The 15,269-nt window shown below is 43.7% G+C and overlaps 1 protein-coding gene across 1 annotated transcript in view; it reads left to right on the top strand.

Moving 5' to 3' along the window:
• Positions 1-15,269, top strand: part of PATJ (PATJ, crumbs cell polarity complex component) — a 159,812-nt gene that overhangs the window by 18,986 nt on the left and 125,557 nt on the right. Inside the window, exons 8-12 of the mRNA XM_018553838.1 lie at positions 722-952; positions 2,215-2,314; positions 5,426-5,514; positions 7,388-7,532; positions 10,576-10,710. Of these exons, the coding sequence (XP_018409340.1) occupies positions 722-952; positions 2,215-2,314; positions 5,426-5,514; positions 7,388-7,532; positions 10,576-10,710 (700 nt within the window). The remainder of the gene's footprint in view (positions 1-721; positions 953-2,214; positions 2,315-5,425; positions 5,515-7,387; positions 7,533-10,575; positions 10,711-15,269) is intronic.

Below are 15,269 nucleotides of genomic sequence, written 5' to 3' on the forward strand. Positions count from 1 at the left end.
CCGGTGACATCACTGAGAATGCAGCCTATCCATTCACTAGAGAACGGTGACCTCTCTGAGAATGCAGCCTATCCATTCACTAGAGACCGGTGACCTCTCTGAGAATGCAACCTATCCATTCACTATGGACAGGTGACATCACTGAGAATGCATCCTATTCATCCACTAACGACCGGTGACATCACTGAGAATGCAGCCCATCCATTCACTGGAGACCGGTGACATCACTGAGAGTGCGGCCTATCCGTTCACTAGAGACCAGTGACATCACTGAGAATGCAGCCTATCCCTTCACTAGAGACCGGTGACATCACTTAGAATGCAGCCTATCCCTTCACTAGAGACCGGTGACATCACTGAGAATGCAGCCTATCCCTTCACTAGAGTCCAGTGACACCACAGAAAATGCAGCCTATCCATCCAATGGAGAGAGGTGACATCACTTAGAATGCAGCCTATCCATTCACTAGAGACCAGTGACATCACTGAGAATGAAGCCTATCCATTCAATACAGACTGGTAATGCACCTGAAAATTTAGACGTTTATTAAGAAAATGTTATAAAGTAAACAACAAATTCTACAGTTGAGATACAGTATGTAATCTCTGGTTACTATGTTGCTACAGGTTGTTTTTGACTTGAGAAATCACACTGGCATGTCAGTTTTTTTTCATTTATCTTTCCTACATAGTAACATTGTTCTGGGTGTTCAATTTGTAGGATGGAAGATTAAAGACCGGAGATCATATCTTGAAAATTGGAGATACCAATGTCCAAGGAATGGCCAGCGATCAGGTAGCCCAGGTGTTAAGGAATTGTGGAAATTCTGTCCGGATGGTTGTGGCTCGAGATCCTGTTGGAAAGACTCCCATGAGACCTTCACCTCCACCTGCTCCAGCCACGTTGCCAGTGGGGTCAGTGCCTCCTTCGGAGGTGAGGAATGTCCACACTGTGAGTATTAGAACCTTATGATTACAATTCCAAGGCCTATGTTTGTTAGTTGACCAGAATAGATGGATTAAATCAGACCTGCACTTTTCTGATACAGCACTTATAACACAAAAATCTTATTGTGCTGTAATACTCAGATGGCCATCAGTGATCCTCTTCATTGATAAATGAAACTCAGAGTCATTCAACCCACTTCCTGTGAGCCCAGACTGTCATGGATCCGCCACCTGGGGGGTGCATCACCATGCTGGCCAAGGGCTCGCAGTACTACTATACAGAATAGCACTTAACGTGACGCTAAACTCAAGAGTTGGATCTTAAAAATGCATTCAAGTACCCCAACTATTGACAACAATGTATCTTATTTGTGTATCACTCGGCTGTAGATCCTCCAATATTCTCTGAATTGGTGCTGACACTGTCCTTCCTTCTGGAGGGGGGCTACTTTTGTTCCCCATGGTCCCTGTGTGTGTTGTAAAATAGTCACCACTCCAAGCTCACTCCCGGGATGGACTACAATCTCATGTTTAGTGTGCTATTTTGCACTGAGATTGTAGTCCATCCCGGGAGTGAGCTTGGGGCGGTGACTACTTTACAACACACACAGTGACCATGGGGAAAATAAGTAGCCCCCCTCCAGAAGGAGGGACAATTCAGAGATGATTGGAGGATCTACAGCCGAGTGATACACACAGAAGAGACATTGTTGTTAATAGTTAAGGTGCTTGAATTTATTTTTTTAGATTTGGCTCCTTAATTGTCACTTTCATTTTGGATAGAGTGGCATAATGTTAGGACCCCTTTCAGGTTTTTGTCACCCGTGTCCTCGCTGGGTATAGATTCACCCTCTATTTTTGTCCTGGTTTTAAAATGTTGTGTTACCAGAACAGGAGGTGAATTTAAATCTTCCAATGAGTCCCCTTGTCTGGTGACAACTGTCTAAGAGATTTCCCTGACTTTTTGGAGTGGTTTCCTCTCTTCTGTTGTCTTCAAGACAGGAAGTAAAGGGAAATCTCGCCAACAGAAAAACATTACAACGGGTTTTAACTATTTCTTAATCTGTGTCAATAAAAAAGGTTTGTTTCTTTAGATAGATGAGATAGATGTCAGATTGCAGTGTGTGTGGTTTGCTCCATATGGTACATCCACCAAAAAAATACCCTTTTAAAAAATGTTAATTTTATTCATTCTGCTGTCACCGGATCAGGTCTATTGTCTTGAATGTGTGTGTGTGTGTTAACTGGCTTGCTTTCATATTTTAGGATAGTCCGGATGGTAATCTGTATGATGTCGCACTTACTAAGAAGGAAGGCCAGAGTCTTGGAATTACCATCATTGGATACACCGGTTCAAACAGCGGAGGTGAGGAGTTAGTAATAAAAATTAAAACACAAGATGGATGCTTAAAGAACACTAAGCCTGAATTACAAGCTGGTTCCTGAAAATGTAACTCCAGCTGTATGTTTGTAATCTAAAATTATTACCCCCCCTTCCCCTTTGTCTTGTGTTTAAACATAAAAAATAAAATCCAAGTTCTATGCTCCAGCACTGCCCCCAGCTTCCTCCTCAGTCCAGAGCTGGCAGTCCTCTTTGGCCAAATCAACAATAATGTAATGTTGGCCATGACCTGTCCGCACAGCCTGTTGTGTACATGGCCCTAGAGGTGCATCATCACTTATGCTGGGCTCGCAGTACTCCAGGACTATTAATTATGGACAGTTCATTACGTGAGCACCGCTCAATCCTGGACAAATGCTCGTTCCCTGCTCTGACCGGAGGAAGTACAGTATAAAGAGATTTTTTTATTTTTGTTCATATAGAACTGAAGACAAAGCCTACTACTAACCCTAACCTACTTAGTTAAAATCCATATACACAAATGGGGGCTCTTATCAAAACTGGAGCAGACAAAATCTGGAGCAGCTGTGCATGGTAATCAATCACCTTCTCTCTTTCATTTTTAAATCTTAACTGAACAAACTAATGCGAGAAGCTGATTGGTTGCCATGCACATCTGCTCCAGTTTTGATAACTTCCCCTCAAAGTGTTTTTTTTACTTGCCTTAGATGTTGTCCTTCTGTTCCGCTATCTTTCCATTTACAAACCTCTGCTACACTCTATGGTCAGGCAGGTGACACTTTTGTCTCCTGGTTCACTTTTGCAGTTACCTCTGTCACCGTTCCACCCCCAAGCTGCTTGGACAGTGAATGAACATAATTTCTTCTGTCCAATGTGCAGGGAGATGTCTCAGAGAACAGTGTCCCTCCCAATACCCTTGTGTCTGGCTATATGCAGAATGATTTCCCCTTGAGGTCTGTAGGGTTTTGAGTTGGAAGCTTGGTTTTGTGTAGCTGTGCTTTACTGGGGCAAATCTTCCCAAGTGGACCGAGAAGCTGTGTACATTTTGCATTAGGTTTCCTAACTGGCCTCCAGCTAAAACTAAATTACAAGTGTTGTGTTTAGTATTTTTCTGTTTATTAACATTGTACTTCTATCAATATTCAGATTCTTTTTTATTTTATCTCTTTAATTCGAACCAATGATAAGACTTCAGTGCACAGTATTTGAGCAGGTATGTGGGTGTCCCCTCCACTGCCTGATTGAGTCAATCCAGTGCATGGCCCCTTATTACCCCTGTGTATCATACTCGTTGCTGCTGCATGATAATACATAAGTGTCTATTGTCCTTGAGTGTTACCTTCACCCTCCATTCCAATCTGGCAGATGGATTCTTCATAGAACATATCCACTAAGATTATATTTGTTCTTCAATAAATCTACAGAAGAGCACCTGTCACTCTTAGGCCCCATTCACACTGAGCGATTTATCGCGCGATTTTTGCAGCGATATCGCTCATATTTCCACGCGATAGCGCTCTATGTAGCTTCTCCAATCCATTTCAATGGAGCTGTTCACATCTCGTCGCTCAATATTGCTTGTAGCTCGTCGCTGTAGCTTGACGCTCCTACATGACCCTTTTTTCGAGCGTTTTCAAGTGATTTTGCTCCTGATTGCATACAGCCCAATAGGAAAAAGACGCGCGACAAGTCGCTCAATATCGCTCATATAAAATCGCGTGGAAAATAGCGCGATTTTCATGTCGCTCAGTGTGAATGGGGCCTTACACATAGACCATGTCTTAAGCCTTTGTCAGTCACACATCACCATCACTTCAGTTTTTTTTTTTTTGCAGTTTATGAATACTGCCCAAAATCATACACTTAAGTAAATAATTTGATGGGCAACTACATTATGGACTGCCAACGTTGCTATAGTTACTTGCTGTGGCTGATTACTTTTCCATTTGTTTCCTTTTCCCATGTGGTTCTCCAGTCTTATACATCATCTTCTCTGCTCTGCCCCCTTTTGTAAAGTGCATTCATTGTACTCTCTGAGAGACGCTATCCAACTAGGGTGTAAACTGCCCAGTGGAGCCAGTGGAAATGGACAGTCCCAACCTTGGACCAGCACACTTTCTATAGTGCTTGGCAGTATTTGATACAGCAGTGGCTCCCACATTTTACACCACTGTGTCAGTCTTTGCATTGCCACCTGTTTTAATAGGTCTTGCCCAATGTCTGACCTGCACTGACAGCTTAACCAAAATGTCCAATGCAATACATACAACCATAAAAGCTGTAAGACTAGAGGGGGCATGTTTTCCCACATTGCAGTGTGGCACAGAACTCCCAACCCTTGCAGTGTCCCACCTATAATGAAGGTTTGGCCCACCAAAGGTATTCATGACACACTGGGGAACTAACCCTTCCTTATTCTATCCAGAACTAATTAAAATTGCTTGTGTAGAGGTTCCATGTTAAACCATATGCCAGTGATATACTTGATGTGGTGGCAGCATTAGTTTCCTTTTTTTCTTTTTCTTTAAAGAATAAACACACTTAAAAGTCAAAGTGCATTTATCCTTTTTGCCCCCTGCCATGACCCAAACCCTGTATTTCTCAACCTTTTTTCAGTCAAGGCACCCCAGTCTAAAATGTGAAAATCATATATGTATCCTAGACAGGGGTCTGGTATGGCTTTAACCACAAGCAAAAATAAATAAATTAGGACTTGGAGTTCCCCTCCTCTCACATCCGAGCTCCCCTCCTCTCACATCCGAGCTCCCCTCCTCTCACATCCGAGCTCCCCTCCTCTCACATCCGAGCTCCCCTCTGACCTAACTGATCAGGTTTCCCCTGATCTAACATAACTCACCTTCCTCCTCCAGAGATGCATACTCTGAAGATGGTTGAACAGTTGTCTGTGGGGCTGTATTGCGCAGGTGCAGCCAGGACTGGTAGGCTACAATATATTTTAGTTTTTTTAGGTACACTTTAAGTTAAAAAAAAAAGTTGCATTACAACATTTTAGTCATAAGGCATCACCATTTCTACTCAACTGTGGACTGTCCTTTGTTTAATGGCGTTTGATGGACCTTTTTAAAGCTCATTATTTTCCTATCTACTTTTCAGGCTCTTCAGGTATTTTTGTGAAGGGGGTCATACCGGGCAGTGCTGCGGACCAGAGTGGATGCATTCAGGTTAATGACAGAATTGTAGCTGTAAGTAGACTTTTCTTAAAGGTCTGTTGGTTGATGATCAGCCATTGTGTACTTGTATGATTATGAATAAAGCCCACTTGACAACTTGCAGATCACATTCGGGCTTCTATCATTTGTGTGATGTGTTTAGACAAGCTCAAAGCCCAAATGAAGCCACATAAAGAGATTTGCCAGATAGACCTTATATTATAGTCTTTGCCTTCACTTTCCTGTTACAGCAGCCTTACGGGTTGTCCTAATATGACTGTGCAGTTTAATAGGCACTACAGAACTGATCAGACATACCCCCTCCCCTCCTCTGAGAACACGCTTGTGTTACTCAGTGCTGCCAGCATAGAGCACTGCAATGGGTGGGCGGAAAGCAGCATCTTCATTAAGGGAATATGGTATTTGAATGCATTTGTTAGTAAAACAATTGGCATGTGGGGGAATAAGAGTTTAACGAGACAAAAAGGTGTTGGACTTTATTTGGGCTTTAAAGTCCAGGACTAATGCCATGGCAGAAGGTAGGCCGTGTTCCCCATGCGGGGGCAGATAGCCAGTGTTCCCCAATGAGGCAGAAGAGCTTGTTTATGTTGGATGTCAGGAAAGGATCAGTTGGAAATTTCTGACTCCGCAGTCCAGGCTTTCCAAACCGGTATATTGTTGGGGATGAATACAACCCTCTTGCTTCTTCTTTGCAGTCCTAAGCTGGTTTAAGGATTTAAGCTCAGCGAGGCTCCAGCTTCTTTCCATTTTAAGGTTATACGTCCTTAACTACTTTCTTCCTTGGCAGCTAGTAAGATTTGGGGAAACATGAAAATGGGCACTTTATGGTAAATATAGTTTAGGTAGACCCCAATGCTAGGTTTTGGTAGAATTTAAGCTAACCATACACATAATCTCTTGAAGATTTCCTTTAGAGCCCATTCACACACACAGTATGCTTCAGTATCTTGTCTGGTAATACAGGCTTTACTGCATTGGTGGGACTTTACGAAGACTGGAGCAGACGAAATCTGAAGCTGCTGTGAATATAACCTAGTCGGCTTCAAGCTTTCATTTTTAAAGGTCAACTATAGAAGGTGATTTTGTTATTCTGCACAGCCGATCCAGAGTCTGTCTGCTTCAGTTTTAATAAATTGCCCCATTACCCCTTTGCATATTTGCTGAAACTACAAATCCCATGATGCATTTGTCTCTGGGAGTCATGTCTGTTGCTGTGAGGATCTTGTAAATGCCTCCATGGGGTTTGTAGTTCCACAACAGCTGGAGGGTCGGAGTTTGACCACCCCTGCTTCTAGAAGCTATAACCCCCTTCTCAAGAGAATTTGGATGTCTTTCTTTTTTGCTATATGTTTTAAGGAGAATTATGAGGCGAGTGATTTTCACTCAGCCTCATAATCTGAGCCGACCTGTGACAATGAAACTGTCACAGGTCGGCTCAGTAGATCGGGAAGTGATCGAACACATACAGTCGCTCGCTCACTTCTCGATCTATCCGTGCAGAGAGCCGTGACTGTCACTCACGGCTCCCTGCAGGGATTCTCCCCCCCCCTGTCCGATCTTCCAGCGCTGACTGGCGGAAGGGACTGGGGAGGGGTACAGCTGGCTATGCCTCTAGATAGGCAGAGCCAGCTGTCAGTCACGCAGCTGGGCGGATCCAGACATGCTTGTCGGTATCCGTTCCGGCTGCGGTGTCTCGGTATACCGTGAGCTGTAGCTTGCGATATAGTGAGCTTTGGGTGACGGGAGGACGCTAGTTTGTGTCCTCCCGTTACCCTTAGGAGAACTATGAGAAAAAACACTGACCCCATAGTTCTCCTTTAACTTGCATTGGACACTGTTTTATATGTCTTTGCAATTCACTAGAATGTGTTTTTTCTTTTTGAAGGTGGATGGTATAAACATCCAGGGTACGTCCAATCAAGATGTTGTGGCTGCACTACGTAACACTGGACAGACTGTCAACCTGACCCTTTCCAGGGGTATAGTGCCAACCAGCCCACCACCTCTACCAGAGAGTCCTCCAAGCAAAGGTCTGATTTATTTGCTATTTGAGTAGCATAATTAAATTTAAAAAAAAGATCAGAAACTCACAAGAAATCACATGACAAGGAAGAGGTGATGGTTTGATTACACATTGTGTGCTACCACCCCACTGAAACAAACCTTCTTTTTTTAAAGTGTATCTAAACCCCAGAACAAAACTGTAATATACAATATAGCAGCTTGCCAGACTGCATGTGGTAGCTGCATTACTTTTCTTTTTCCAGCCCAGGTACGTTGTATGCAAGTACTGAAATATACCTGTTGATCCTTATAGAAATCCAGTGTCCCTGAAACTTCCTTTGTACTGAACTGAAACCTCAAACAATGTAATCAGCCTTTCCAGTTTTCTCTGTGGATTAGATAACCCTCATGTTATGGAGAAGAGGATGGTAGGAGGTGTTCGGTAGTCCAGTTCGTAAAGTGACAACGCTGCTGTTCTATTGATACAGTACCGTAATTGGGCTTTTCCACCCTAAGACGGGAAATGTGTTACAGCCAGCATCAGCAAGTAACAATAAGGCCTGGTTCACACCTGGGCGTTTTGTAGCGCGTTCGAACGCTCTGCAAAACGCTCAAACACCGAAATCCCATTATTTCCTATGGGTATGGTTCACACCTGGGCGTATTACAGGCCGTATGAACGTGCTACAAAACGCCCTACGCCCAAAGAAGTACAGGAGCTTCTTTGGGGCGTTTTTGTTGCGTGTTTCCATTGGGATACAGCCAAGTAGCCCTTGGAAACATCGCGGTAAAAAGGTGCGTCACGAAACGCGCGACAAACGCGCATATTCGATATGCCTAGGTGTGAACCCAGCCTAAAGGATATCCCACAGTAAAGACAAAAAAAAAAACAAAACCTAGTGCAGCCACCATAACTAAGAACAGCAACATATTACATCTTTGTTCTGGGGTTTAACCTTCTGTGATTTGCTTTCTTAGGTATTTGATCTTTAAATCCTGTATTATTATTATTTTTATTATATAAAAACAACAATGGGAAGAAACGTTTACACAATCTTTAATTTTTCTTTGATCTCATTGGAATGCTGATGCATTCTGCAGCATCAAATGATCAGATTGAAGTGAGTATGTCTCAAAAATATGTGTTCCATGTAAACCCGATATAACATATTACACACTGAAAGAGTAGCCTGGTTTTGGTGTGTACAGAGTGATATCACAAAACAGTTTGCTTGTGTTTTATACACTGGCTGGCCATAAAAAAAAAAAAGTCACACACTCTAATATTTAATTGGACCGCCTTTTAGCTTTGATTACGGCACGCATTCGCCCGTGGCATCATTTCGATAAGCTTATACAACGTCACAACATTTATTTCCATCCAGAGTTGCATTTATTTTTCACCAAGATCTTGTAGCGACGATGGGAGAGTCAGGCCACTGAGTCATCTCTAGCACATTCCAAAGATTCTCAATGGGGTTAAGGTTTGGACTATGTGGTGGCCAATCCATGTGTGACAATGATGTCTCTTGTTTCCTGAACCACTCTTTCACAATTTGAGCCCGATGAATCCTGTCATTGTCACTTTGGAATGTGCCCAATGTGCCATCAGGGAAGAAACAAATTGATGAAAAATCCTGGTCATTCGGTATATTCGAGTAGGCAGCTGACCTCATTTGTTGGGCACATAATATTGCTGAACCAACTGAAGCAACCCCTACAGCTCTTACCTATGTGCTTAACTAAATCCAGGTGGTGACTTTTTTGGTTAGGCAGTGTATGTTTTAATGTATTGTAGATGTAAGGGAACGCTGAGGTATATCCCAATAGGGTTTTGTAAAGCTATGCAAAATTAAAAAATAGAATTAAAATAATGGTGGCCACTGGCCTATAACCTGATGCCTTGTCGTAGGAGATACAGGTTTATGCTTTAAAGCTGAACTCCGGGCATGAACATTTTCATTTAAATATATTTCTTAATAGCCACAATGGGTATTAATGCACTTCGTGTGCACTAATTACCTTTTCAGACCCAGATATTACTTTAAAGTGGCAGTGGCATCATCACTGTACTGAACATAACCAGCACAATGAGCAGAGCTGTGGAGCAGGCCCAACCACAGGCGGAGACCAGACCAGTCACCTTGCACAAGGAGAGAGAGCAGCAGTGAGCCGTCTTTATTACAGGAGGGGGTGGAGGCAAGGCCAGTCACCCTGCACAAGGAGTCAGAGCAGCAGTGAGCGGTCTTTATTACAGGAGGGGGCGGAGACAAGACCTGTCACCCTGCACAAGGAGAGAGAACAGCAGTGACTGATCTTTATTACAGGAGGGGGCAGAGACAAGACCAGTCACTCTACACAAGGAGAGAGAGCAGCAGTGAGCGGTCTTTATTACAGGAAGCTACAAGTTTCACACTGGATTACTGCACAGATCTGGAAAAAATACACAAAGCACACTGAGATATAAAAAACAATACACAGGACTCTTTTACGAGGACAATATTTGCTTATCCCGGAGTTCAGCTTAAAATGATCCTTTAAATGTTGCTTCTCCAGTAGGATAAGTAGTGAACATGACTTTACCAAAGCAGCACATCATCCCTGAGTTAGATAGTGACACTTTTTATTTCCTGCCTCCCGCTGCTGCCTTACCTAATTGGCTCTTTGAATCCTTTACACAACAAAGCCACAGCGTTCTGCTGGAGGGAGTTTAAGGCACATCACTGCCTACTTTCATGTCCCGGAATCCTCCAGAGCTTTCACTTGTTAGTTTCTGACATAATTCTCTGATACGTCTGGTCTCTGCATTCCCTGAGCCGTGCCTGATACAGCACCAAGGTACATGTCTAGCTTGGGTACCGCACTCTGTGCCAGGCCGTGTGTTTCACTAATTTGGCATTACCTGATTGTCGTAGAAGAACGGGCATTTGTCGCCCAGTTCATTTATATTGTTTACTTCTTCTTTCCGCCTGAAGTGGCTTGTTATTTACACGTCTTTCTATCAAGACGGAAATTTGCTTTGTTGTCCTGACACATAACCTGCTAACATCGATTTTTTTCTTTGTGTAGAAGTGCCAAGCGTGACACTGCCTCCGCTGCCTGCTGTTCCGCCGATGGGTGAAATAAAAGAGGTCCCGGAAGGTCCACCACATGATGCAGGGTACCAGGAACAAACCGATAACTATAGAAATGAGCTGCGAGCAGGTACGCGGACATTTTATCTTAGATTGAAGCCTCACAGCTATGACTTTGTAGTGTAATGTTGTAGATTTTATTGCTCAGAGATATCAGTGAAGGTAAGTACTTATCACCAGTTTGTACTACAAATACCTAACTACTACCAGTTGTAGTAGTTAGTCTACAAATACCTATGTTGGGAGTACTTCTGTACTATCATTAGAGTATATCTAAAGATAGGAAAAATTCTTCCCCAAGACAATAAAAGATTCAGACCATTAAGCAGGTGGACAGTAAGATGTCGGTATCATTGTGTTCATTATGTAGGTGGAAAGCAGAAACCAATAAAACGTCGACTTATAGTTCAACAATTCTATATAAGGCCCAAGTGACACTAAATGCATTCAAGTACATTAACTAGTAACAGAAATGTATCACTCGGCTGGAGATCCTCCAATCATCTCTGAATTGGTGCCTAATTCTACTTTTACTTTACCTGTACTTTGAAAGCGGCCATCACAGGCACATTCCATTGTAACCATTGCTTAGTTTACATCCTGCCTGGCTACAATCTGCACTTTTCCAACAGTACAGTATACAAAGCTGGTACCAGGTCCAGGTTATCACAGCCTGAAATGTGTTGGCAGTCCCGTGCAATTAACGCACTGTACCACGCAATCGCACCTACCACACGTTCTGGTGTGAGGTTGCATTGCCATTCATTTGAATGGCACCCCAAACGCACCTCCCACCCACAGTTCTATTGCCCACATCGGAAACGCGCGGTACCGCAATGCCGTGCGTTCCATTGCAGTGCAACTTGGGTCACAACTTAATGACCGAGGACAAATGTGGATCCTGAGGTTACACAGTTTGCGAACCACTGCTTTAAAGGGAATCCATACTGGTTTGTACATATTTTTGTTTTCTTTCTTTCATTAGTATGGCAAGGATAGAATTTTTTTTTATTCAGCTAGTTCTGAAATATTACATCTAAATATAGTGCTTTCTTCTTCTGGGCCATCAGGTGCAGGGTTCGGCTCCCTTTCACCTTTCCCAGCTTGTCATTTTACCGTAAGGGCTGTAGTTACAAACCTCAATAGCTTAAGCTGAAATGTATGTACAGAACTAAATGACTTATCGTGGAGACTAAGCTCTTAACTCATTCCTCCATTTCAGTCTTAACAAACTACAGAGCAACCGGCATCTGCTGTGCTGTATTATTAGCTATCCCATAGTGCTCTCGGAATCCTTTTTTATGTGTATTGGTAAAACAAAGATTTTATATCTTTTTTTTTTTTTTTTTTTTTTCCGTAAACCATTCCCTTTTTAAAGTCCCTCAACTTTTTTTGTTTTTCAAACATTGTGCCTAATGATCTCCTGTCCCTTCATCTAAGTAGCTCTGTACACCATATTCTACATGACAGCCTATGTTAGTGTTTATCACTGTGTTTTCTTGTTACCACTTTTGTTCAGAGCCTTGTACAGATGGATGGTGTCGCCATTAATGAACATCCTGCAAGTCAAAAAACCTTTCTGCCTACGGAAAGCAAATCTTTTAATTCAGCGCTCGTTTTCAGATGGCGAAGGAGAGCCAGAACTTTCCTAAGTTAAATATGACTTAAATAGGAACATTAGACCCGCATTAAGCTCCTGACTGGGGTCAAACATAGGACAGCCAGCTACGCTGCCCCTTCCCGGGCCTGTCAGACGGGCTTACTTATGCAGCAGAGGCCGTATTACAGTCATGTAAGAAAGCAGAAAGGATCGAGATGTCAGGGTCGTTGAGATCCTACGGACGACTGGTTCAGAACTGGCTCTTAGAACAGGTCTCCAGTTACTCCCTGGCCTAATTAAACCAGAAAGGCTTTAGAGCTGCCAGATGTATAAATGATGTCCACAATTGCATGGTACTGATAAGCTCCCGTGATAACAATAATGTCTTGTCAGGTGCTTAATTCCCCCAGGGGGCAATGCAGCTGCGAGAAGATTGCTTAAATCACTTCTCCCTACTCTCAATTTTTTATTCCCCCCCCCCCCCCCTCTTTTCGTCTTTATTTCCAGCCCATCAAGGTAAATTTCACAGAGATCAATTGTATCTATTACAAATTATGAAAGGTTTCCACTACTGCAATGCTTCGAGACGGCGGAGCATTTTACATGACAACTGAAATGGATCCCGCTCAATAAAATCAATCACTCCCACTGCTGCGCACCTGGGTTGGATGGCAATCTTTATGAAATTGTAGCAAAATATTCCGCCATGAAACAATGCTGCAAAATAGATACTAAAACTATTTGTTTTAAAAAAAAATTGCTTTCAAGATAAATAGTCATGTGGTAAGTCATGCATTAAAAGCATGCAAACGCATACAAGCACCAAAAGTAATCAAGCCTTAATAACGTGACTAGATCGCAATCCTATAAAGTTCTCCAATCCACAGCCAACTTTAAATTAAGCCACAGATGCAATGGGTCACCCCTGTCTACCGCTGTTCCTTTAAAGCGAACCAGTGCTTTCACTTTTTTTTTTTCCATTCAATAAATCTTTATTGGATTTTAACAGTAATAAGTACAGTACATGTTTAAATAACAAGGTACAAGACACCATCATCAATAATCAATGAGCGTGACATTGAAGTACAGATACAGGAATAAACGTGTGGTGATGGGAGGGAAGGGGAGTAAGCAGGGGACATAGAAACCAAACTGTCAGTCACAGGGTGCAATATTGCTTCTGAAACCATTGAGATCATTGTTTATATAGAATATCACATTTGTATGATTTTTATTAGGGATGCACCGATACCGGTATTTCGGTATCGAGTACGAGTACCAATATTTTTTTTTCGATACTCGCCGATACCGAGTACCGGAAGTCCCATCCAGGAAGCCAGGCGGCGTGTAATGACTCGCACCCCGGCTTCCTGATTAGCAGGGAAGCTGACTCCATGCTTCTCGTCACAGGTGACGAGAAAGCATGGAGCCGGCTTTCTGGCTAATCAGGAAGCCGGGCGCTGTGTAATGACGTGGCGCCCGGCTTCCTGATTGGCTGGGAAGCCGGCTCCATGCTCCCTCGTCATGAGGTGACAAGGGAGCATGAAGCCGGCTTCCCGACCAATCAGAAAGCCGGGGCACCACGTCATTACACGACGCCTGGCTTCCTGATTGGCCATGGAGCCGGCTTCCCGGCCAATCAGGAAGCCGGGCAGCATGTATTGGCGCGCTGCCCAGCTTCCTGATACCGGAAGTATCCTGATACTGGAGTACTCACCCAAATACTCGGCATCAGCACCGATACCGATATCTAATTTTTATAACTAAACATACGGGTCCATAACAGCCGGGGGTTTAGAGGAAGTAGGTTGAATGTTGCAGGCCGTCATTCAACTTTGAAGACTAAGGACAACGTTTGACTGGAGTTCTTTTCTTTTTTTGCAGAAATAATGTTTATTGTTTTTTCACACAAACGTAGAAAATAAACAGCATATAAAGCAAATCGACATACAAAGGCAACATCAGAAGGGCAAATTTGGTAATGGTAGCAGAGCTGTAAACTATAACAACCACCTCAGCAATGTACATGACATTGTGCCCAGAGACAAGCCGTACCTCCGCTCCCAGTCCTGTCCCCGGCTTGGGGATTCCAGACTGCTAAAGCTCTCCCCTGCAATGAGGTCAACGTTATGGAGTCAGGCCCGAATCTGGGTCTCCGTCATCAAAGTAATCAAGGAAGGCCCTGCGAGATTACAGGCACCCTACTCTTCAGGTGTTGCGCCCTACTTAGTGCCGCCTTACAATACGGACAGAACAATCAACACAGAACACCACGAGACAAGTGGACAACAGGGGGGTACAAGACACATAGAACACAGGAGAGAAGGAAAGAAGGGGAGAGATGGAAGGGGAGGGGGGGTAAAGGACTAGTGCGTGGTCAAGAAGGGTGAATCATGCCTTTATATCAGTGTCTTAAACTCATCCATTGTCATAAACATCAGCCATGGCCTCCATCTGGACTGGAATGCCTCTGACCTGTCCAGCCGTTTGGCAATCAGTTCCTCGGATCTCATTAGTCGGCACATTTCCGTGGACCATTCCCCCAGTGTTGGAATCACCTGGGAGTTCCAATGCCTCGGGATCATTGCCCTAGCGGCATTAACAAAGAATCGTAAGAGAGACTTCTTTGCCCGAGAGATGGATCCCGGAAATACCGACAGTATTGCCATCTGAGGTGTGAGATGGAGATCGCTGGCAGACATTCTTGAGTACACGTGTGAGATGGTTCGCCAGAAGGGGACGATCAGAGGGCAGCTCCACCAGATATGTGTTAACGTTCCCACCCCTGTGAGGCACCTCCAGCAGGTGTCCGGCAGAGAGGGAAAAATCTGGTGCATCCTAGCCGGGGCTCTGTACCACCTAGTCAAGAGTTTATAGTTGCGCTCCTGCACCGCTGAGGACATGCAGAGACTATGGGTGAAGCAGAAACATTTCCGCCTCTCCTCCTCGGAAAGGACCACCCCCAGTTCCCGCTCCCATGCATAGATGTAGTACGGGGATTCCCCTTCGGGCCCAGAAGAGAGTAAGTC

This window comes from Nanorana parkeri, unplaced genomic scaffold (assembly GCF_000935625.1).
Source record: "Nanorana parkeri isolate BGI_ZX_2015 unplaced genomic scaffold, ASM93562v1 scaffold131, whole genome shotgun sequence".
NCBI lineage: Eukaryota > Metazoa > Chordata > Amphibia > Anura > Dicroglossidae > Nanorana > Nanorana parkeri.